Here is a 25,184-nt window from a genome sequence, read left to right on the forward strand (position 1 = left end):
GTAATTGATTTTTATATATATCCTCATTTGTAAATAATCAAAACCCTTATTTCTAAGAACCAGTTGTCAAGTCCCCCCGAACAGAGCACGTTCCACAGCTGGCTAAGCTAAACAATATGGAGCGGAGTTCCCCCAGCTGGACCATGGGAATGTATCTGGATAGAGAGAGTCAAATTTTATCTTATGGGAAGACCTATCAGAAAGCCAGATACATTGAAGACCGGGTGGAGAAACCGTGAAGGATCTATTCCAACATTATTTCTAGCAACGCAAGGTAAAATCTCCCCAAAATGCTACAAATTATCCCTTAAAATTAGGAAAGAAACGACTGAGCAAGTCCTTTATCTGTCAGTATGATACAGACATTTTGCGAAGGCCTCACGAGAGTAAGTGTTGAGCAAACTCCATTAGAAGAACAGTTATCGTCTACAAAAAAAACAGAAAGTAGAGAGGACGCATTTGGTGGCCATTCGGAAGAACGAGAAAAGAGGAGGAGGAGGAGGAGAGCGACACAATGGACGAGTTATCAGCAGTATGCACATTCAAGAGTGTGTTTCAGGCACAATTACCCCCAAGTCTTCTTGGTACGAGTCGTTTCCAAAAGAGCAGCCTCGGTTTATGTACAGTAACAAATAAATAATCATTAATATATTTTCTAAGTGAGTTCCACAATTCTATCAGCAGAAATGACCAATGACCCCCAATCTGAGGTCACTGAAGATTAGAAGAAGCATGGAAGCCATCAATGAAACCAGAACAACGGAGATGAAGTGATATCTGCTTCACCGACCAATGGAAGGCTTCAGTTTTAAAATGAGGATAGAAATATGAGAGCCGTTGATGACTTGACTTTCAAGCCCAAGTGAATCTTCAGTTTCAATCAACATAATACATTATAGGAGGACCAAAACAAAAAGTCCTACAGGAGAGCCAGAATGTCCTTTCTGTGTTGAAGCCTTGGTCTCTCCGCAGAGGTCCAATATTTCCCTTATAGCTGCGCACTCCGCAAAGCTCATACTCTCTGCTGATTGCAGAGCTCTGGCAGGAGATGTGCCCTCTGCAGAGAGACCACTGCTTCCTTTCCTGAAGCATGCTGGGTTTTTTACTTAAGCCCTGGAAGCTTTCTAAAGAACAAGACTTTACACATCTTTTGCTTTGAGTCACCTGGAATGTATTTAGCTGGTTTAAATGGAAAATGCACTTAGGTTGTACAGGTAAGGCTTCTACATTGTCATCCTCATCTGGGATGTACGCAGGATAGGAAAATCTAATTTTTATCCTTATTCAAGGGCGGTTCATATTCAATTCAATTAACTACATAGTTAAGCCAGGGTTTAGGACACACAAGGCCTGTGTGCCGAATCCAACCCACCAGGCCATTTTCTGTGGCCTTTGCACGCCCCCTGCAGCTGCAGCACCCCCCTTGTCTCAGCAGTATGCAGCAGACAGGAGGACAGACCTCCTCCTCCTCCTCCAGCTCTTGCACTTCTCAGTGCAGCCACAGAGAGGCTCCTCTCTGCCCCGTACACCCCCCTCAGCAGTTGGCAGCAGAGAGGAGGAAAGAACTCCTCCCCCAGCAGTGAAGCCACAGAGAGGCTTGTCTCTGCCCCCCCATCACAGTCTCAGCAGTTGGCAGCAGAGAGAAGGAAAGAACTCCTCCTCCAGCACTGAAGCCACAGAGAGGCTTGTCTCTGCCCCCCTATCACAGTCTCAGCAGTTGGCAGCAGAGAGAAGGAAAGAACTCCTCCTCCAGCAGTGAAGCCACAGAGAGGCTTGTCTCTGCCCCCCCATCACCGTCTCAGCAGTTGGCAGCAGAGAGAAGGAAAGAACTCCTCCTCCAGCACTGAAGCCACAGAGAGGCTTGTCTCTGCCCCCCCCCCCCCCCCCATCACCGTCTCAGCAGTTGGCAGCGGAGAGAAGGAAAGAACTCCTCCTCCAGCACTGAAGCCACAGAGAGTCTTGTCTCTGCCCCCCCATCACAGTCTCAGCAGTTGGCAGCAGAGAGAAGGAAAGAACTCCTCCTCCAGCACTGAAGCCACAGAGAGGCTTGTCTCTGCCCCCTCATCACCGTCTCAGCAGTTGGCAGCAGAGAGAAGGAAAGATCTCCTCCTCCAGCACTGAAGCCACAGAGAGGCTTGTCTCTGCCCCCCCATCACCGTCTCAGCAGTTGGCAGCAGAGAGAAGGAAAGATCTCCTCCTCCAGCACTGAAGCCACAGAGAGGCTCCTCTCTGCCCCCTCCAACCCCCCCCCCCAGCAGTTGGCAGCAGAGAGAAGGAAAGATCTCCTCCTCCAGCAGTGAAGCCACAGAGAGGCTTGTCTCTGCCCCCCCATCACCGTCTCAGCAGTTGGCAGCAGAGAGAAGGAAAGAACTCCTCCTCCAGCAGTGCAGCCACTGAGAGGCTTGTCTCTGCCCCCCCATCACCGTCTCAGCAGTTGGCAGCAGAGAGAAGGAAAGAACTCCTCCTCCAGCACTGAAGCCACAGAGAGGCTTGTCTCTGCCCCCCCATCACCGTCTCAGCAGTTGGCAGCAGAGAGAAGGAAAGATCTCCTCCTCCAGCACTGAAGCCACAGAGAGGCTCCTCTCTGCCCCCTCCAACCCCCCCCCCCAGCAGTTGGCAGCAGAGAGAAGGAAAGATCTCCTCCTCCAGCAGTGAAGCCACAGAGAGGCTTGTCTCTGCCCCCCCATCACCGTCTCAGCAGTTGGCAGCAGAGAGAAGGAAAGAACTCCTCCTCCAGCACTGAAGCCACAGAGAGGCTCCTCTCTGCCCCCTCCAACCCCCCCCCCCCCCCGCAGTTGGCAGCAGAGAGAAGGAAAGAATGCCTCCTCCAGCAGTGCAGCCACTGAGAGGCTTGTCTCTGCCCCCCCATCACCGTCTCAGCAGTTGGCAGCAGAGAGAAGGAAAGAACTCCTCCTCCAGCACTGAAGCCACAGAGAGGCTCCTCTCTGCCCCCTCCAACCCCCCCCCCCCCAGCAGTTGGCAGCAGAGAGAAGGAAAGAACGCCTCCTCCAGCAGTGCAGCCACAGAGAGGCTTGTCTCTGCCCCCCCATCACCGTCTCAGCAGTTGGCAGGAGAGAGGACAACAGGGCTCCTCCTGCAGATCCTGAACTTCATTGCACAGCCACAGCACAACCTCATCTCGGCCTCCCCTGGTCTCAGAATTCAGAAGACTTCAGCCCTGGTTCTCCTCCAGACCCTGCACTTTCTGCTTCCCAGCTCTGCCCCCACCTTCTTCCCAGCAGCAGCACAAGGTAAGGAGGTGTACTGTGATGTAAGAGATGGTGGGTTGACTTCTGATGGTGGGGGATGGGGTGCTCTGGACATCTAGTCTTACAGATAAAACTGGACTTTGAGGGCAAGCAAAATGCTGATGCGCCCCATGATAAAAAGGAGTTTAACACCCCTAGTTTAGGATGACAATCCTGAAGCCTTTACCTTCACAGACAAGTAAACAATGGCAGCTTCTATATTTCCATCCTCATGGGTTCAATCAAAAACCGTTCACCTTAAACGAGAAGACTTTACCAGTTCTGATCATTTTCACTTCACTTGCAACTTTTTGAAAAAAAAAAAATGTTTTTGAATGTATGGTTGGAGCTCAACGTTTCTAAGCTTTTATGGTTATGGTTCCCAACATTACTGCAGACAGTGGAAGCGTTCCGGCACAATGACACAGCACACGGCGGTGGATAAATGTAATGGGGCAACTGCCAGGAAATGTAACAGTCTGAGAGCTGAGTGCCCAGCTACACGAAGGGGTCACCTCCACAAAAACTCTGCACAGGTAGAGACTCAGTAGTCAGTAGTATTTTCACACCCAGCAAAAAAAAAACATAAATCTCACATTCAAGTTTCTGCAAACTGAGCATAAATGTGTAAAATACATGAAGAACACATAGTGAGGATGGAGAGAGACGAGGAATGGGGTGCATGACACATGGGACACTGAGGATGGAGAGAGACGAGGAATGGGGTGCAGCATGACACATGGGACACGGAGGATGGAGAGAGCCGAGTAATGGGGTGCAGCATGACACATGGGACACAAGCAAGAACATGCAGCAGAGGACAGCGCCTACCACTGGTCTTCAATCACCACAAATAATATTTTATTGGAATATTTGATTATTTTATGACCCTGATTCAGCAAAGGGGTCCCTCTGATTCTATGGAAGATGATGTTTGTCATACGAGTGGTCCATATTTTATGGGGTATATTAGGGACGAGATGGTCTAATAGTTTTTCAAGAACATAAATTATATTGTAGGAGAAGTGGATATTCTACGTTTCTAAAAAAAATACCCATACAGAGGAAATATGGTGGTGGCTGAGATTGGGCAGAGGGTCCAACAATAGGTCATGTCCTCAACAATAGGTCAACAATAGATCGTGTCCTCAGTTCTAGAACAAGACTCAATACAGAGGAAATATGGTGGTGGTGGTTTGATTTGGCAGAGGGTCAAACAATAGGTCATGTCCTCAACAATAAATCAACAATAGATTGTGTCCTCAGTTCTAGAACAATACCCCATACAGAGGAAATATGGCAGTATGATAGGGCAGAGTGTCCACCAATAGGTCATGTCATCAACAATAGGTTATGTCATCAGTTCTAGAACAATTCCCCATACATAGAAAATATGGTGGTGGTGAGATTAGACAGAGGGTCCAACAATAGGTCATGTCCTCAACAATAGGTCAACAATAGATTGTGTCCTCAGTTCTAGAACAATACCCCATACAGAGGAAATATGGTGGTGGTGAGATTGGGCAGAGGGTCCAACAATAGGTTATGTCAGCAACAATAGATCACGTCATCAGTTCTAGAACAAGACTCAATACAGAGGAAATATGGTGGTGGTGAGATTGGGCAGAGGGTCAAACAATAGGTCATGTCATCAACAATAGGTCAACAATAGGTCATGCCAACAGTTCTAGAACAATACCCCATACAGAGGGAATATGGTGGTGGGGAGATTGGGCAGAGGGTCCAGCAACAATAGGTCAACAATAGGTCATGTCATAATTTCTAGAACAATACCCCATACAGAGGAAATATGGCAGTATGATAGGGCAGAGTGTCCACCAATAGGTCATGTCATCAACAATAGGTCATGTCATCAGTTCTAGAACAATTCCCTATACAGAGGAAATATGGTGGTGGTGGTGAGATTAGGCAGAGGGTCCAACAATAGGTCATGTCATTGACAATAGGTCAACAATAGGTCATGCCATACTTTCTAGAACAATTCCTTATACAGAGGAAATATGGTGGTGATGGTGAGATTGGGCAGAAGATCCAATATGTCATCAACAATAGGTCATGTCATCAGTTTTAGAACAATTCTCCATACAGAGGAAATATGGTGGTGGTGAGATTGGGCAGAGGGTCCAACAATAGGTCATGTCATTAAAAATAAGTCAACGATTGGTCATGTCATTTCTAGAACAATTCCCCATACACAGGAAATATGGTGGTAGTAAGACTGGGAATAATATGATAGTCACATCATCTTTCCTTTAACTCTACATGTTAAAAAACCCAACCCCTGACCCCAGATGCTCCAGTACAACCAGAATAGTCAATCTTACTACAAGCCTATGAGGGTCAGCATTCATCTACATTCCAAAAACTTTAACCTTGTTCTCCAAATTCTGTTATTGGCACAGCTAATATGATGGGGGTGGCAGTCCTCAGTCTGATGTGGTGACCGGCTCTCAGAGGATAGAAGGAGTTCCTCAGAAGGTGATCAGTGACTCCTCAGTGATATGTACCTGTACAGCTACTCGTGTTCAGAGATCAGGTAGAGCTACAGAACACAAGTGTGACACTTTACTAAAGAGACTTTCGTAACGGAACCAAAGTGATGGAGAAGATCTAAAGGTCAGTCATGTCCAGACTGTTCCACAAGCCCCCCTTAAAGTTAAAGTAACTGGTGGCTGGGCAGGTGAAGAGTGCTGAGTTCACCATTAGGAATATATAGTATGACTTCGATCAAGTCAGATGTATACATGAACCAAACTGATGAAGAAGATCTTAGGGTCAATTATGTCCAGACTGTTACACAACCCCCACTCCCTTAAAAAAATAAAAAGACAATGTGACTTTTTTTTTACGGCCATACACACCTACACAGGATGAACTGGATGGACTATAGTCTTTATTCAACCTCACCTACTATGTAACTATATGGAGAAATCCGCGCTTAGGGTATATTAGAATCTCTACAGGTAATGGCTGCAGCCCACCTATGAAACTATATTCCGAAGATATATAGTGAAGGTAAGAAATAAAGGAAGGTGTATGGCGCCATACACCTTCCTTTATTTCTTACTATGTAACTATGACTGGTGGCTGGGCAAGTGAAGAGGTTGGACTTCATAGTATGATCCGACTGATAGTCTCCAATTGGGCAAACAACCATCCATGAGTCTACAGCCTTGGAGGGCCCAGCCATTGACCTGATTCTAGAATACTTCCCTCTTCCCCCCACTGTGACTGGAGTATCATCAGTACATAACTAGAAGAGACTTTCCTACTTGCAAGATTAATCGTTTTGTATAATATGTTTTTGTGTCCACGAATATGAAGACCTCACCAGGACCCTGTTTGTAATTGGCCCAGTGCTTTTTAGGACACCTTCTGCTACAAAGTCACCCCTGCCATGGGGCTGACCCGCTACACCCCGATGGGCCTATGATGACAGGACTGGATGGGACACAGAAAATGAGCCATGAGCATAGACCCTGTACCAGCATTATGGAGTAAAAACCAAGAAATAGAATATGATCGATGACTTGAGTATAGAAGGATACTGAGCAGATGGTGAACACAATGATCACCACTTCTTCCAGCACCATCTTATAGATGTTATAGAAAACCCATAAATATTATCTAGTGATCAGCACTGACTGTTACATCTATAAGAGGGGATCCATCAAATCATATATATTCTCTGTAATAATTCCCCCAATCTGTAAATCTAAATCTATGGCTCCCGGGAAACAAAATCATCAAATGTACCGTGCTGTACAGGAAACAAGGCAAATCTGCTCATTCTTGCCACCTCTGTATATAATAAAATGCTGTGCAAGAGAGAAACACATAACAAAACGCACCGAACAATAGATAAAATGGTAAAATTGCACTTACAATTAAGTAACCGGCCATATCACAAGAAAACACCTCTCCAATAAAACACCAGGTCACATCAACAATTGCTGGGAACACCCTCATAAGTTAGCCAGCAAAAGGAGAGCCGTCACCATGGATGGAAATTTTTGTTGAGCAAGGAGCTACAAAAATGACCCAAAGGCTATAGAGAAGAGGGGTCCAAATTTGCATCCTGGTTTAATTTCATCAGAGTGGATAAAAACCCATCAGATAGGCTACGCTACGCAGTACTGAAGATGACATGTGGGTTAGTGGTGACACATTTCCAGACTCCAAGGTGCACAGCCCCAGGATTTCGCTGTCAGTCAACAACAGCCCAGGTTTGGTTTATAGTCCTCATTTACCTGTTCTGGTTTACTGATGCTTTGGAGCTCATTTGGGCACCATCAACAATCCTCGCTAGCCTATCTGAAGGCTTTCATAGTAGCTCACCTTCCATTCTGATGAAGGGGCATGACCCTAAACCAGGATACAACTTTGGTCCCTTCCTCACTACAGCCTTTGGGGCATTTTTGTAGTTTCTTTGCTTCATGGTTCTTGCAACGTCCACTTCAGAAGTTTCCATTCATGGTGACATCTCTCCTTTTGATTGCTACCTAAAGAGGGTGTTTCCAGTTGTTGTGACCTGGTGTTCCATTGGTGGAACCACTGGTGTTCAATTGGTGTTCCAGTGATGGAAACATTGCTGTTCCATTGGTGTTCAATTGGTGTTCCAATGGTGGAAACATTGCGTTTCCATTGGTGTTCAATTGGTGTTCCAGTGGAAGGGTTTTTTCTGGTGATATGTCCTGATCAAGTCACTTTAAGTGGATTTTTTACTATTTTTATCTAGCAGAAGGTCTTTTTATCTGAATTACCCAGTGTGCTGTTTTGTGTCTCGATCCTGGGGAACGGGTTTATGCGTTGGCCAGTCGTCCATGGATCGGATAATTTGGAAATTAAAGAATTTTGAGACCTGTTGAAGAAGAATGACCTGATTTGTGGAAAATTTGGGTCTGATTCCCTCATCTCTTACCCTCTCCTTGGATTTGTGGTGATTGGGGCCCAGAGGCCTCTGACGACTGAAAGCATAAAGTGTTAATGGCTACACAGGACAAAGAGAGACAGCAAATGGCGGTGATCAGAATGACGGCATTGGAAGAGACATTTATGGTGACTACATTGGTGATTGAGATATTCCACTCATATATATCGGAAGACAGTTCTCATCCATGGAGACCCCCGTAGAGGGGGGTCATACTCGACATTCCCAGGATGGGGGCGTCAGGTTCATCCAATCCGCTGTGAGGAGTAATCAGTATCGCAGTACAGTGTGTGCGCTCTTTATGTGGGAATTCCCCTGTAGAGGATACTAAAGGTACGGTGGCTCCACATTGGCCGCCTCAGTCATTGGATGATATATGGTGTACTCTACCTGGTTACACATCGTCATCGCGTCGCTGTTACAGAATGGCGGCCAGAATGTGATGGGAAGAGAAGAAAAAGGTTTGCGAGCGGTGTGAGCCGCTGCCCAGGATCATGCATGCTGCATACTGCCTCCTGGGAGCACTCGAGGCGATGATATCATAGAAATGTTCTTTAATATCACTCTTCCACATTTCTTCTCTCCCTCCGCGTTGGAGCTTTCTCTCTCCGTGTTATCGTCACCCGCTCTGTCCGCCTACTGCATGTCGGGTGTCTGTGCTACCGAAGATTTCCTGGCGTGACGTCCCAGGTGCCAGGATGTGGCTTGTGCCCCAGAGTCTGCCCCCCGCACTCCAGCCCCTAACTGCCCGGGTCAGAAGAGTGTCTCTGAGGGGTCCTCAAGTCTAGAGGGTCCTCCAGGTTCCCGGGAAGAGACAGGCGCCGGGAACTGGACGCTCCTTCAACGTTCAGAGTGTGGGGCGCCAGAGGCATTTCACACATTTTGTACTTCACGCCCTCCATGTCCTGGAGATCATAAACCTGAAATAGAAAGAGAGTCAGAGAATCCCCCGGGGGCTGTCACATTCATAAATAATAATACATATGGATTACAGGAAGCGTAGGAACCATCAGAAATCATGGGGTCTCCCTTGGCCTTTATGGCAGGACCCCTGTACCCCCCCCTCAAGAAATTCCCTACTGATCTAGTGGGGAAAGTGTTTCCTTATATTGGTGCTTTAGTAGGACTATCTGTAAAAAGGTCCCCTGCCAGGGGCTGACTGGCACTTTTGGCCCATGGTGAAGCGACTCGGCCACCGCTTCCACTCTCTCTCTTTCCGGCCTCCTCCTGACCCCCATTCCAGGCTGAAGCTCCACTCCAGGTACTCTCTACTTATCGGCAGAATCCGGTTTCCCAACCTGGCCAGCAGGGATCATTGGGGGGAGCTGGGACAGCTTGGTTGGGGCTGGCCAGAGGAGGAGAGTCCCCAGTGGGGCATGGAACCGGCCTCTGCTCAGACACAGCTTACACCATCCATGCTGGGGGGGCTGTGCTCTGTCCTTGTCTTCATTCCGCACTCAGTAGGTCAGCAGTGAGGACTTTTTACTTCTCTTCGCCAGGAATCCTTTAGGCATATCTATGGCAGAAGTGGTGCAGCCTTTTTAAGGGGCATCAGAGTGGACCCGGGGGGGCACTTGCCCCCCTGCCCCAGTCCTCCCCTGTCCCCCGCTCACCTGCCCTGCAGACCTATGCGGCTCTCTCTTCACATACTGCCACTATGACAGCCGAGTCAGTTCCACACAACAGCTCTGATGACTGAGTGGTGAGGGGTCCAATAGGAAGTCTTGTAGCATAGATCTGCCTGCACCTGCCTTCTTCTGCCAGCATCTGATTGGAAGCTGGACAGAGGTCGCAGGACAGGGAGACGTCATTTAGCATAACTCCAATGCTAAACTCCTGACCATGACCCTAAGCCTCTCCTGATAACCCTAACTCTCTACCCCCATAACTATAACTCTAACCCCTATATATCTAACCATAACCCTAACTTTAACCCTAGTCCTCTAACATAACTCTAACCCTCCACCCTAAATGGAACTTTAACCCTTTTCACATAACCCCAACTCTAATCCTAACCCTAACTCTAATCCTAACCCTAACTCTAATCCCTAACTCTAATCCCTAACTCTAATCCCTAACTCTAATCCCTACTCTAATCCCTAACTCTAATCCCTAACTCTAACTCTAATCCCTAACTCTAATCCCTAACTCTAATCCCTAACTCTAATCCCTAACTCTAATCCCTAACTCTAATCCCTAACTCTAATCCCTAACCCTAACTCTAATCCTAACTCTAATCCTAACCCTAACTCTAATCCCAACCCTAACTCTAATCCTAACTCTAATCCTAACCCTAACTCTAATCCTAACCCTAACTCTACTTCTAAATCTAATCCTAACCCTAACTCTAATCCTAACCCTAACTCTAATCCTAACTCTAACCCTAATCCTAACCCTAACTCTAATCCTAACTCTAACCCTAATCCTAACCCTAACTCTAATCCTAACTCTAACCCTAATCCTAACCCTAACTCTAATCCTAACTCTAACCCTAATCCTAACCCTAACTCTAATCCTAACTCTAACCCTAATCCTAACCCTAACTCTAATCCTAACTCTAACCCTAATCCTAACCCTAACTCTAATCCTAACTCTAACCCTAACCCCAACCCTAACTCTAATCCTAACTCTAACCCTAATCCTAACCCTAACTCTAATCCTAACTCTAACCCTAATCCTAACCCTAACTCTAATCCTAACTCTAACCCTAATCCTAACCCTAACTCTAATCCTAACCCTAACTCTAATCCCAACCCTAACTCTAATCCTAACCCTAACTCTAATCCTAACCCTAACTCTAATCCTAACCCTAACTCTACTTCTAAATCTAATCCTAACCCTAACTCTAATCCTAACCCCAACCCTAACTCTAATCCTAACTCTAACCCTAATCCTAACCCTAACTCTAATCCTAACTCTAACCCTAATCCTAACCCTAACTCTAATCCTAACCCTAACCCTAACTCTAATCCTAACCCTAACTAATCCTAACCCTAACCCTAATCCTAAACCTAACCCTAACCCTAACTCTAATCCTAACCCTAACCCTAACTCTAATCCTAACCCTAACTAATCCTAACCCTAACCCTAACTCTAATCCTAAACCTAACCCTAACCCTAACTCTAATCCTAACCCTAACCCTAACTCTAATCCTAACTCTAACCCTAACCCCATAATCCTGACCCAAGTATTGAGTCTTTCTCCCACTCCCACTCTTTCTCTCACCCCTCTATCTTATCCCCTCTTTCACCCTCTCTCTCTCAACAAGTCCTTCTCTCACTTCAACTCTCTCACCCCCCCCCCCCCCCCCCTCTATCGTATACCCTCCTTCAACCCCCCTCTCTCTGAACATAGATGTCTAGGACCCTATAAACTATGTTAAGGACTTTGACAGTACCAATTGATTAAAAAATATCAAAAATGTATTATTTAAGATTTAAAATAATTGAGACATACAATAAAGACAAAACATAACACATAATTCCAAGTATGGGAAGTATTACTTCCTGTCAATTATTATTGACAGGAAGTCGCAACAAAATATTCATCCCCGGATCCCCCAAGTATTGATGATCCAGTTTCACACTCTGTAGTAGTAATACAACCTCGTACATGGAATTATGTGTTATGTTATGTCTTTATTGTATGTCTCAATGATTTTAAATCTTAAATAATACATTTTTGATATTTTTTAATCAATTGGTACTGTCAAAGTCCTTAACCTAGTTTATAGGGTCCTTTTGTGCTCTCTCATCCCCCCACCCCCCTCCCCCAATCATCTTATCCCCTCCCTCACCCCACCTCTCTCTCACCCCCCTTTCTCTCCCTCTCACCTCCTTTTCTCTCTCACCCCCCCCCCCTCACCCCCTTCCTTCTCACCCCCATCTCTCTCTCTCTCTTTCACCCCCCCTCACCCCCTTCCCTCTCCCTCTCACCCCCTTCTCTCTCTCTCTTTCACCCCCTCAATCATCGGAAATCTTTACTGTACTATGCAGCCAGCAGGCACTACCTACAACTCCCAAAAATCACACCCAACTCATGCAGGGTACTCTGAGCATGCTACACTTCTTACTCTGCCATTAGGGGCAAAATGATGATTTTGCACACAGGCAAACTGCTTTCATAAAATGCCCCTGGTTAAGTCATAAGGATGGCTGCTGTGTGGGGCCATCTTCAAACCTGGAAGTGCCCAGTGGCTTCTACGGAAAGAAGCCGGGAACCTCCATGCAGGCTATGGTGCACTAGGTAAATGCCCCCTCAATGCAGCTAAGCTGCAATAACCGAATGATCAGGCTCATGGAGGGTCCCGGAGATATGGTTGGGAAGCCTTCAGGCAGTGGCGGTTTTAAGCATGGGCGAACGGGGCAGCCGCCCGGGGCGGAATTTTTTCATGACACGTGGGGGGCGGCATGACAGTGTTCCCAAACCCCCGGGCCGCGCCGCGGACCGGTACCGGGCCGCCCGAGGAACTTTGAATAATTTCACTGTGGCAGCCGAGCCGAGGCGCAGAGCATTGCTCCCCCCCCCGAGCCCGCCCATTGTGTGACAATAGCAAATGAAAATTCGCTATTGTCACACTGATCCTCCTCCTGGCCAATCAGGGAGCGGGTCCTCCCGCTTCCTGATTGGCCGAAAGGCAAACCCCACGCCATTGGCCGAGGAGGAGAGGTAAGTGCACGGACGGGTCTCGCGGGGGGGAACGCTGGCGCTCTGCATTGAAAGGGGGCAATGCTGTGGCACTCTGCATTTATTGGGGGCATTGCTGGGGCACTCTGCATTTATTGGGGGCATTGCTGTGGCACTCTGCATTTGTTGGGGGCATTGCTGTGGCACTCTGCATTTGTTGGGGGCAATGCTGTGGCACTCTGCATTTATTGGGGGCAATGCTGTGGCACTCTGCATTTATTGGGGGCAATGCTGTGGCACTCTGCATTTGTTGGGGGCATTGCTGTGGCACTCTGCATTTATTGGGGGCATTGCTGTGGCACTCTGCATTTATTGGGGGCAATGCTGTGGCACTCTGCATTTGTTGGGGGCATTGCTGTGGCACTCTGCATTTATTGGGGGCATTGCTGTGGCACTCTGCATTTGTTGGGGGCATTGCTGTGGCACTCTGCATTTGTTGGGGGCAATGCTGTGGCACTCTGCATTTATTGGGGGCAATGCTGTGGCACTCTGCATTTATTGTTATGTTGTCATGTTATTGGGGCGCCGGGAGGGAGTCTTGCCCAGGGAGCAATTTCATGTAGAACCGCCACTGCCTTCAGGCCACTGAGAGGTTCTTAGATGGCTGCCACCTTTGAACATGTAAGGTGTTCAGTGACTTCCCTAGTAATGCCAACAGGAATCTCCGTAAGCCCAAGCTGCAGGTAAGAATCGGGGCACTGGCCCATTCTTGAACATAAGGGTTTGACACCTTCCACAGTTTTCTGGTCGGCCCTTCTGTGCAGCTGAGCTGCAATATGTGAAGGACGGCTTCCACAAATGCATGTAATGTGAGCAGTGCAATATATAGTTGGGGCTTTGTGTGGGAGTGGCTTGAGTGTGGGCGGGGACCCAGGGAGCCCCATGATCTCCTGTTGCCCAGGGGGCTATTGAGTTGTCAGTCCGTCCTTGAATGGGTTTCCATCTCTGGGTGGGGGAGGGTGTCACACTGTACCTGAGAAGAAGATGCCAGTGTCGGGTCTGCACAGGGCGGGCAGCTGGACATCTGTGGGGGGGAGGAGACAGGGCTGTAGGCGGGGGGCCCAAGGACCATCTGCTTCTGTAGTAACTGCATGATGGTGTTTATATCGTTCACCATGCGGCTCTCCAGCCTGGGGAAGAAAGAGGCAAACTGTGAGAATGTGGACTGCAAAACAGGCGGGGCATACCGGGAAAGGGGAGGAGGAAAGGGAAGAGGATTCTAAAGCAGGGGTGGAGCATCCAGAATCATTGGAGATACAAGGCTGGGATTGATCTATATATGAGGAGGGAGGGGAGTACACAGGAAGAAGGAGAACAATATATAAGGAGGAAGAGACACAAAGCAGGGTAGGATGTATCTAAAAGAGAGGTGGAGCCTACAGGATAATGGGAGACACAGAGAAGGGGTGGAGCATACATTATGGGAAACACACGGCTGGAAATGATATACTGTACACAGTACATATTTATGAGGACGGCGGGGCGTATGCAGGAAGAAGAAGAATAATGTATGACAAAGAGTAGGAGAAAAAAGGCTGAGTAGGATGTATCTAAAGCATAGGCGGAGCCTACAGGAACATAGGAGAGATAGGGCAGGAATGGAGCTATTTAAAGGAGGAGGGTGGAGAATGAACAGGAAATGAAGGTGGGGCATACGGGAAATGTAGGAGGAGACACTGTGCAGAGGTGCGGTTATCTCAAAGGGGAGGGAACACAAGACGTGGAGAATGTATCTAAAGCAGAGGCAGAGTCTACATGTTCATAGGAGACATGGGGAAGGGATGGAGCTATTTAAAGTAGGGGGTGGAGAGTAATGAGGAAGAGAAGGTAGGGCATATGGGAAAAGTAGGAGAATACACTGTGCAGAGGTGGGAGGTTGCGTCGGGAAAAGGGGAGGAGATACAAGGCATGGGAGGATGTATCTAAAGCAAAGGCAGAGACTACGGGATCATTAAACAGATGAGGAAGGGGTGGAGCTTTTTAAAGAAGAGGGTGGGGAGGGTAAACAGAGAAGGTGGGGCATACAGGAAAACTAAGAGGAGACACTGTGCAGAGGTGGACTTATCTAAAAGGGGCGGCGGAAGTATGGGTGGAGCTAGCTGAAGCTTACAGGAAAAGAGGAGGAGATACAAGGCATGGGAGGATGTATCTAAATCTGAGGCAGAGTCTACAGGATCATGGGAGACATGGGGAAGGGATGGAGCTATTTAAAGTAGGGGGTGGAGAGTAATCAGGAAGAGAAGGTAGGGCATATGGGAAAAGTAGGAGAATACACTGTGCAGAGGTGGGAGGTTGCGTCGGGCTAGCTAGAGCTTAAAGGAAAAGGGGAGGAGATACAAGGCACGGGAGGATGTATCTAAAGCAGAGGCAGAGACTACAGGATCATGGGACATATGAGGAAGGGGTGGAGCTATTTAAAGGAAGAGGGTGGAGAGTAAACAGGGAAGGTGGGGCATACAGGAAAACTAGGAGGAGACACTGTGCAGAGGTGGACTTATCTAAAAGGGGCGGTGGAAGTTTGGGAGGAGCTAGCTGAAGCTTACAGGAAAAGAGGTGGAGCTACAAAGCATTGGATGATGTATCTAAAGCAGAGGCGGAGTCTAAAGGATAATGGAACATGAGGAATGGGTGGAGCTACTTTAAGAAGAGGGTGGGGAGAATATCTAGAGAAGGGGTGGCATACAGGAAAACTAGGAGGAGACATTATGCAGAGGCGGACTTATCTAAAAGGGGTGGCGGACGTTTGGGTGGGGCTAGCTGGAGTTTACAGGGACAAGGGGAGCAGATGCAAGGCATGGGAGGATGTTTCTAAAGCAGAGGCAGAGTCTATAGGTTAATGGGACATGAGGAATGGGTGGGGCTATTTGAAGAAGAGGGTGGGGAGAGTAATTGGAGAAGGGGGACCCACAGGAAAACTAGGAGGAGACACTATGCAGAGGTGGACTTTTCTAAAAAGGGTAGCAGACATTTGGGTGGGGCTAGCTGGAGCTTACAGGAAAAAGGGAGGAGATACAAGGCATGGGGGATGTATCTAAAGCAGAGGCAGAGTCTACAGGATCATGGGAGACATGAGGAAGGGGTGGAGCTATTTAATGAAGGAGGGTGGAGGGTGAACAGGAAGAGTAGGTGGGGAGGAAGTCCTTAAAGCAGAGGAGACACATACAGGTTTAGAACTAGAGATGAGTTAGGAGTAGGATGGAGGCTTGAGGTTGCACAGGGAGAGAAGGCGGGGCATACAGGACAAGGGGAGGAGTCAGAGTAAAGAAGGGCCATTTAAAGGAGAATGATACAGGGTGGAGTGTGCATAGGAAGAGGGAGGGGAGAAAAGAGTATAAGGGGAGGAGTTAATTAGAAGGCGGGTACGGAAATCCTCTCGTACCTGTTCAGCTGTTTCTGTAGTTGGTCCAGCCGGTTCCCCAATTCACATTTTTGGCGCCGACTTATAGAAGGCAGGGGAGCGCTGATGGTGGAGTGGGTGGGGATGGTGCATCGCGGCAGCTCCTGGTACTGACGACCGCTTCGGTCCCCCCAAAAACTGAAGATGTTTGACACCCCAGAAAAAGCTCCTGTCATGACGGAAGAGAGAAGGGTCTCATTATTTGAAGCTCGAGTCACCCTTCTCATCCGCTGCCGTCATTCCCATACTTCAATGGGAGGAATTGGGGGGGGGGGGTAAATGAAAGATGGCGGCCAGTAATTAATAGCTGTTCATCCATATCTACATTCATTACCTGGCGTTAGGTTGGATGTACGTCTTTTTGTGGGCAGGAAAATTGCACATTTTAACAGAATTTCTAAAATTACTCTCCAAAATTTTGGTAAATTTTCTGTAAATTTTGTAAAAATTTTACATTTTTTTTTTAAATTTTGTAAAAATGTTGATAAATTTTGGTAAATCCAACCCCAGCAGCTAATATCTAACCACAAAACCAAAAACAGAACCAAATCTAGTTGAACCCATTTATAGTACGGAGGTTCTGGGGGGGGGGGGGGGATCCATGTGGAGAGATCTGTGGGGGGGGGGGGGGTCGTAATTTCCATCAATATTTATAAAGACAAACGTTATTCTTCCAATTGGGGGAAATATTTCCAGATTGTGAGTTCTGCAATCCTTCTCTTACAATGGGACAGGAAGTTTCCTCTGGGAATGGCGGCAGGGCGGGGTGGAAGTAGATACGTGCGCTTCAATTCGTTCCCAATTAAAAAAATAGGACAAATTCTTAGTTGTTTGGAAATTCCGATGTATCCGAATTACAATAGTAACAAATTTAAATGAATCCAAAATAAGGAAATAACGTTTCAGACAAAATTTGAAACAAATTTTCGAACACAATAAAATAGAATAGAAAATAAAGGAAAAGAAAAGAATAGAAAATAAAAAAATAAAGTAAAAAAACAAAAAAAAACAAAACAAAATAGAGCTATATAAGTACCTGAAATGAAAGAAAAATAGAATAGAAAATAATTTAAAAAGAATAGAATAGAAAATAAAAGAATAGAGTAAAAAAATAAGAACAAAATAGAGCTATATAAGTACCTGAAATATATAGAAATGAAAAAAAAAAAAGAATAAAATAGAATAGAAAATAAAAGAATAGAGTAAAAAAAAAAAAACAAAACAAAAAAAAAAAACAGAAAAAATAAAACAAAATAGAGCTATATAAGTACCTGTAATAAATAGAATAGAAAAAAATAAAAAAAAAAAGAATAGAATAGAAAATAAAAGAATAGATAAAAAAAGAGCAAAATAGAATAGAAAAAAAAACCCAGAATAAAATAGAATAGAAAATAAAGGAATAGAATAGAAAGAAAAGAATAGAATAAAATAAAAAGAATATAAACCTTCTTCTGAAATCCGACTTTCAAATAGAATAAATATAAAGTATAATAGAAAAGAACAGAATAGAAAAAAAAAACAATAGACTAGAATAAAATAGAAAATATAAGAGTCTTACAAACTTCATATAGAATAAATTCAGATGTAAATGGAAAAAACTCAAATCTGAATAGAATAAAATTGAAAAAAAAAAAGAATAGAATAGAATAAACAATAGAATAGAAAATAATAGAATAAAATAGAAAGAATATAACAATTTCCCAAAATTTGAACAGAATGCATTTGAATAGAATAGAAAAGAATAGAATAGATTAGAATAGAATAGAAAATAAGATAATAGAAAAGAATAGAATAAAAAAAATTAGAACAGAAAAACATATTAGAATAGAATAGAAAGAATATGACCATCTTCCGAAATTCAAATAGAATTAATTAGAATAGAAAAGAAAAAATAAGAATAGAATAAAAAAATAGAATAGGAAAGATTAGAATTGATTATAATAGAATAAAATAGAATAGAAAAAAACAAAAGAATAGAATGGAGAATAGAAAGAATAACAGTCTTCTGAACTTCGAATAGAATAAATTCAGATTTGAATGGAATAAGTTTGAATTAGAATAGAATAAAATTGAAAATAAAAGAATAGAATAGGATAAACAATAGAAAAGAATATAAATGAATAGAAAGAATATAATCATTTCCAGAAATTTGAATAGAATTCTTTTGAATAGAATAGAAAAGAATATATTAGAATAGAAAAAAAAATAAGATGTTAGAAAAGAAAATAATAGAATAGAATAGACTAGAATAGAAAACAATAAACAAGAATAGAATAGAATAGAAAGAATATAATAGTCTTCCAAAGTGCGAATAGAATACATTTGAATTTGAATAGAATAAAATTAAAAATAAAAGAATAGAATAGGAATCAACAATAAAGAGAATAGAAAAGAATATAATAATTTCCCGAAATTTGAATAGTATTCATTCGAATAGAATAGAAGAGAATAGATTAGAATAGACGCACCCCACCCCCTCCCCCGTACCGGACAGGTGATTGCACACGTCCCCGGTGCTGTGCTCTGCGTCCCCCTCCCCTGCGCTCGGTGCGGTGAAGTTGCTGCACGTCGCCCTCGTCGGGGAAAGTTCCACAGTATTGGTCGGTGGTGCCGGCTGCTCGTCATCGCTGGAGGAGGAACTGGATGGACCGCTGCTCTGCTGGTCACCCCAATCCTTGTACTCCGGGGCCAGGTTGTTCCCGCTCAGCCGGCCCGACCTTTGACCTTTCTTCAGCTCTCCGGCGTTCTCCGCATCTATTGGAGGAAATACAATATTTATACTTCATGTCTGGAGGTAAGCTCCTCCCCCTCCATACACAGGCTACTGGCCAGCCAATGCCCATTGGTCAGATGTGTGGAGGGAGGGGCCTGCCTGTGTATAGACAGAAGGAAGCTCCGCCCCCTCCTCACCTTTCTCCGTCCGTCGGCGGAAGGAAAGTTTCCTCCGCCTCAGCTTATTGAATCCGTTATCCGAATCGCAGCTGGCGGGAGATCCCGGGATCATATTCGTCTACAGAGAGAGAGAGACGTCATAGAGAACAACAGAGACCCCCGTTCTATGCAGAGACCCCCGTACTGCCCAGAGACCCCCGTACTGCCCAGAGACCCCCGTACTGCCCAGAGACCCCCATACTGCCCAGAGACCCCCGTACTGAAGAGACCCCTGTACTACCCAGAGACCCCTGTACTACCCAGAGACCCCCGTACTACCCAGAGACCCCCATACTACCCAGAGACCCCCGTACTGCCTGAGACCCCCGTACTGCCTGAGACCCCCGTACTGCCTGAGACCCCCGTACTACCTGAGACCCCCATAGTGCCCAGAGACCCCGTACTGCCCAGAGACCCCTGTACTACCCAGAGACCCCCATACTACCCAGAGACCCCCATACTACCCAGAGACCCACGTACTACACAGAGACCCCCGTACTGCCTGAGACCCCCGTACTGCCTGAGACCCCCGTACTACCTGAGACCCACGTACTACCTGACACCAGAGACCCCCGTACTGCCTGAGACCCCTGTACTACCTGAGACCCCCATACTGCCCAGAGACCCCTGTACTGCCTGACACCAGAGACCCCCGTACTGCCTGAGACCCCCGTACTACCTGAGACCCCCATACTGTCCAGAGACCCCCGTACTGCCTGACACCAGAGACCCCCGTACTGCCTGAGACCCCCGTACTACCTGAGACCCCCATACTGCCCAGAGACCCCCGTACTACCCAGAGACCACCGTACTGCCTGAGACACCATACTGCCCAGAGATCCCCATACTGCCCAGAGACCCCCGTACTGCCCAGAGACCCCCATACTGCCCAGAGTCCCCCGTACTGCCTGAGACCCCATACTGCCCAGAGACCCCCGTACTGCCCAGAGACCCCCATACTGCCCAGAGTCCCCCGTACTGCCTGAGACCCCATACTGCCCAGAGACCCCCGTACTGCCCAGAGACCCCCGTACTGCCTGAGACCCCCTTACTACCTGAGACCCCCATACTGCCCAGAGACCCCCATACTGCAGAGACTCCCATACTGCCTGAGACCCCCGTACAACCCAGAGACCCCCGTACTACCCAGAGACCCCCGTACTACCCAGAGACCCCCGTACTGCAGAGACCCCTGTACTGCCTAAGACAATCGTACTGCAGAGACACCCGTACTGCCTGAGACCCCCATACTGCCCGAGACCCCCATACTGCCTGAGACCCCCATACTGCCCAGAGACCCCCGTACTGCCCAGAGACCCCCATACTGCCCAGAGACCCCCGTACTGCCCAGAGACCCCCATACTACCCAGAGACCCCCGTACTGCCAGAGACCCCTCTACTACCTGAGACCCCCGTACTGCCCAGAGACCCCCGTACTGCAGAGACTCCCGTACTGCCTGAGACCCCCGTACTGCCCAGAGACCCCCATACTGCCCAGAGACCCTCGTACTGCCTGAGACCCCCGTACTGCCTGAGACTCCCGTACTGCCCAGAGACCCCCATACTGCAGAGACCCCGTACTACCCAGAGACCCCTGTACTGCAGAGACCCCCGTACTAACCAGAGACCCCCGTACTACCCAGAGACCCCCGTACTGCCCAGAGCCCCCCGTACTGCCCAGAGACCTCCATACTGCCTGAGACCAGAGACTTCCGTACTGCCTGAGAACCCCATACTGCCCAGAGACCCCTTACTGCCTGACACCAGAGACCCCCGTACTACCTGAGACCCCCATACTGCCCAGAGACCCCCATACTGCCCAGAGACCCCCGTACTACCTGACACCAGAGACCCCCGTACTGCCTGACACCAGAGAGATCTGTCATAGAGAACAACAGAGACCCCCATACTCTTCGACGCCAGAGACCCCGTACTGCCTGACACCAGAGACCCCCATACTGCCTGACACCAGGGACCCCCGTACTGCCTGACACCAGGGACCCCCATACTGCCTGACACCAGAGAGCTCTGTCATAGAGAACAACAGAGACCCTGACACCAGAGACCCCTGTACTGCCTGACACCAGATACCCCTGTATTGCCTGACACCAGAGACCCCTGTACTGCCTGAAAACCAGAGACCCCCGTACTGCCTGACACCAGATACCCCCGTACTGCCTGACACCAGAGATCCCTGTACTGCCTGACACCAGATACCCCTGTACTGCCTGAAAACCAGAGACCCCCGTACTGCCTGAAACCAGATACCCCCATACTGCCTGACACCAGAGACCCCTGTACTGCCTGACACCAGAGACCCCCATACTACCTGACACCAGAGACCCCCGTACTGCCTGACACCACAGACCCCTGCACTGCCTGACACCAGAGACCCCCCTACTGCCTGACACCAGAGACCCCCGTCACACACTTACATCTCGGAGGTTGAAGGTGATTTCCAGGCTGGACCAGAAGTAGTCGGAGAATTCTGGGTACATGTCCAGGACCTCCAGCAGGTCCTCGCGGTGAATCTTGTGGAGGTCGCAGTAGGTCAGAGCGCGGACGTCGGCATTGGATTTCCCGGGCCGGGCGTAGAGATTGATGGGCTCCCCGAATATATCATTCTTACCTGCAACCAATCAGAAGACAGCGCTTATTAAATTGGGTGGGAAAATAACATTTTATTGTACATTTTGTCACCAGATTTTTCCAAAATTTCCTTTTTTATAAACAAACAAGGATGTCCCCGCCTCCATTCATATCATTCCCCGCCTCCATTCATGTCATTCCCCGCCTCCATTCATATTATTCCCCGCCTCCATTCATATCATTCCCCGCCTCCATTCTCCGCCTCCATTCATATCATTCCCCGCCTCCATTCTCCGCCTCCATTCATATCATTCCCCGCCTCCATTCTCCGCGTCCATTCATATCATTCCCTGCCTCCATTCATATCATTCCCCGCCTCCATTCATATCATTCCCTGCCTCCATTCATATAATTCCCTGCCTCCATTCATATCATTCCCCGCCTCCATTCATATCATTCCCCGCCTCCATTCACGTCAGTCCCCGCCTCCATTCATATCATTCCATGATAAAAGCTCCAATCACAGACGCGGATCGCACGCCATATTTAGGTTTTTCGCATAAAGCAAAACTGTCCGGTAAATACCGCATAAAACACGAAGTAAAGTCAATTCACAAAAGGTCCCGTCATGTGACAGAGACGGCACCGCCCCCCGCCAGAATCCTTAACAACCAATAAACAACATGGTTGTTAAGGAGCAGGTGACCACCGAGTCCTTAACAACCGATGAGTCATCAGCTGCCAGTGGGGTTCCCCGCTGACAGCGGAGCGTAAAAAAAAGGAATCGCCGGCATTTAAAAATTGAGGGGAAAAAATGACCCCCCCCCCCCAATCCATAGCAGGCCCTTAGATCTGGTATAGATTTTAAGGGGAACCCAGTGCCAAAATTTTAAAGGAAAACAGCGTGGGGTCCCCCCAAAATCCATACCAGACCCAGACCCGAGCATGCTGCTAAAAGGGCAAGGAAATGGGGGGGGGGGGTGCAAGCTCCCCCCCTTCTGAACCATACCAGGGCACATGCCCTCAACAAGTGGGAGGGGGGGGGGTCAGGGCTCCTGCCCCACAGCCCCTTGTCCTCATGTTGAAGGGCCTCTTCCCCACAACTCTGAACGGTGGTTGTGGGGGTCTGTAGGCAGGGGGGTTTATCTGAACCTAGGAAGCCCCCTTTAAAAAGACGGCACCCTGATACCCCCCCCCCCCCCCATGTGAATATGTATTCATTAAAAACGTTTTGACAAGTCCTTTATTAAAGCAAAAAAAAAAAGTTGTCCCCCAGTGTAGATCCAACATCATTCACGATGAATGCCAGAAAAAAGGTCCGCCCCTGAGGAAGGCTCCCGCCCAATGAGAGCTCCACTGAATACACTAAGGGGTGGGGCCACCTGGTGCCATCACTGGATGACCCCGTCCTTTTGTGACGTCACCGACTGGGGCATGCTGGTTCCACGACGTCACAAGGAGGAGGGCTTCACCTGGTGATGTCACCGTGTGGCCCCCGCCCTTTTGTGGGAGGAGGCAGAGCTGTCATTCGGCGGGAGCCTTCATCAGGAGCGCACCCCCCCCCCCTGTTTTTTTTCTTTTTTGAGTCGGTGTTCCTAATGCTTGGCGATGGATCTACACCCGGGGATCGTTTCTATTAATATTTTAAAATAAAGGACTTGTCAAAAAACATTGTTGCGTTTTACATTTTTTATTAAGCACTTTTTTCCCCCCATATTCACATAGGGAGGGAGGGGGGGGGGGCGGGATCTGGAGGCCTCCTTGTTAACCACTTCTGGACCGGAAGGATTTTCCCCCTTAATGACCAGGCCATTTTTTTGCGTTTCGGCACTGCGTTACTTTAACAATTGCGCGGTCGTGCGATGCTGTACTCAAATAAAATTTATGTCCTTTTTTTCCCACAAATAGAGATTTCTTTTGGTGGTAATTGATCACCTGTGCGATTTTTATTTTTTGCGCTATAAACAAAAAAACAGCGACAATTCTGAAAAAAAAAATATATATTTTTTTTACTTTCTGCTATATAACATTCCCAAAAAAAGAAAAGTAAAAATCACATTTTTTCCTAATTTTAGGCCAGTTTGTATTCTGCTACATATTTTTGGTAAAGAAAATCCCAATAAGTGGATATTGATTGGTTTGCGCAAAAGTTATCACGTCTTCAAACTAGGGGGAAAACATTTTTTTTTTTACTAATAATGCCGGCAATTTTTATCTGGACTGCGACATTGCGGCGGACAGATCGGACCCCTAACTGAAATTTTTGACACTTTTGGGGTTACCAGTGACATCACTACAGTAATCAGTGCTATACATATACACTGTCACTGTATTAATGACACTGGAAGGGAAGGGGTTAACCTAGTGGGTGATCAAAGGGTTAAGTGTGTGCCTAGGGGAGTGTTTTCTAATGTGTCTTTTCAGAATATATGGGTCTGTCTCTTTGCTGGATTGGGATGTCTCTTTGCTGGATTGGGGTGTCTCTTTGCTGGATTGGGATGTCTCTTTGCTGGATTGGGATGTCTCTTTGCTGGATTGGGATGTCTCTTTGTTGGATTGGGGTGTCTCTTTGCTGGATCGGGGTGTCTCTTTGTTGGATTGGGGTGTCTCTTTGTTGGATTGGGGTGTCTCTTTGTTGGATTGGGGTGTCTCTTTGCTGGATTGGGGTGTCTCTTTGCTGGATTGGGATGTCTCTTTGCTGGATTGGGATGTCTCTTTGCTGGATTGGGATGTCTCTTTGCTGGATTGGGGTGTCTCTTTGCTGGATTGGGGTGTCTCTTTGTTGGATTGGGGTGTCTCTTTGCTGGATTGGGGTGTCTCTTTGTTGGATTGGGGTGTCTCTTTGTTGGATTGGGGTGTCTCTTTGCTGGATTGGGGTGTCTCTTTGTTGGATTGGGGTGTCTCTTTGCTGGATTGGGGTGTCTCTTTGTTGGATTGGGGTGTCTCTTTGTTGGATTGGGGTGTCTCTTTGCTGGATTGGGGTGTCTCTTTGTTGGATTGGGGTGTCTCTTTGTTGGATTGGGGTGTCTCTTTGCTGGATTGGGGTGTCTCTTTGCTGGATTGGGGTGTCTCTTTGCTGGATTGGAGTGTCTCTTTGTTGGATTGGGGTGTCTCTTTGCTGGATTGGGATGTCTCTTTGCTGGATTGGGGTGTCTCTTTGCTGGATTGGAGTGTCTCTTTGTTGGATTGGGGTGTCTCTTTGTTGGATTGGGGTGTCTCTTTGTTGGATTGGGATGTCTCTTTGCTGATTATATGGGGATGTCTCTTTACTGGATTGGATTAATTTTTATATATTAAGTTGTAAGTGTTAAAATAAAAGTGGGGGCACTGAAGGAATTGATGGGATGGCCAGTGGGCGGAGTCAGTGGGACGACCATTGGA

The 25,184-nt window shown here is 47.2% G+C and overlaps 1 protein-coding gene and 1 long non-coding RNA gene across 10 annotated transcripts in view; one reads left to right on the plus strand and one right to left on the minus strand.

The window, feature by feature from the left end:
• Nucleotides 1-4,003: 4,003 nt before the first annotated feature.
• LOC309556820 lies at nt 4,004-5,491 on the plus strand. 8 transcript variants are annotated; one of them, XR_014225339.1, is made up of 3 exons: nt 4,004-4,920; nt 5,094-5,226; nt 5,322-5,491. It is a non-coding gene; the product is annotated as an uncharacterized lncRNA (long non-coding RNA). The 8 variants fall into 8 exon arrangements; XR_014225340.1 differs by having other exon boundaries at nt 4,004-4,909; nt 5,005-5,226; XR_014225341.1 differs by having other exon boundaries at nt 4,004-4,909; nt 5,005-5,196.
• A 2,426-nt stretch (nt 5,492-7,917) lies between these two features.
• The window catches only part of KCNH2 (potassium voltage-gated channel subfamily H member 2), a 275,734-nt gene continuing 258,467 nt past the window's right edge, over nt 7,918-25,184 (minus strand). For both annotated transcript variants that reach the window (XM_082258537.1, XM_082258536.1), the window contains 6 exons: nt 21,650-21,843; nt 19,194-19,293; nt 18,771-19,037; nt 16,266-16,452; nt 13,860-14,016; nt 7,918-9,119 (listed from right to left, as the gene is read on the minus strand). In XM_082258537.1, coding sequence (XP_082114663.1) covers nt 8,940-9,119; nt 13,860-14,016; nt 16,266-16,452; nt 18,771-19,037; nt 19,194-19,293; nt 21,650-21,843 — 1,085 coding nt within the window. In that variant the 3' untranslated portion in view covers nt 7,918-8,939. The remainder of the gene's footprint in view (nt 9,120-13,859; nt 14,017-16,265; nt 16,453-18,770; nt 19,038-19,193; nt 19,294-21,649; nt 21,844-25,184) is intronic.

The sequence above is a fragment of the Pelophylax lessonae genome (assembly GCF_965119305.1).
Source record: "Pelophylax lessonae genome assembly, chromosome: 5".
Classification (NCBI taxonomy): domain Eukaryota; kingdom Metazoa; phylum Chordata; class Amphibia; order Anura; family Ranidae; genus Pelophylax; species Pelophylax lessonae.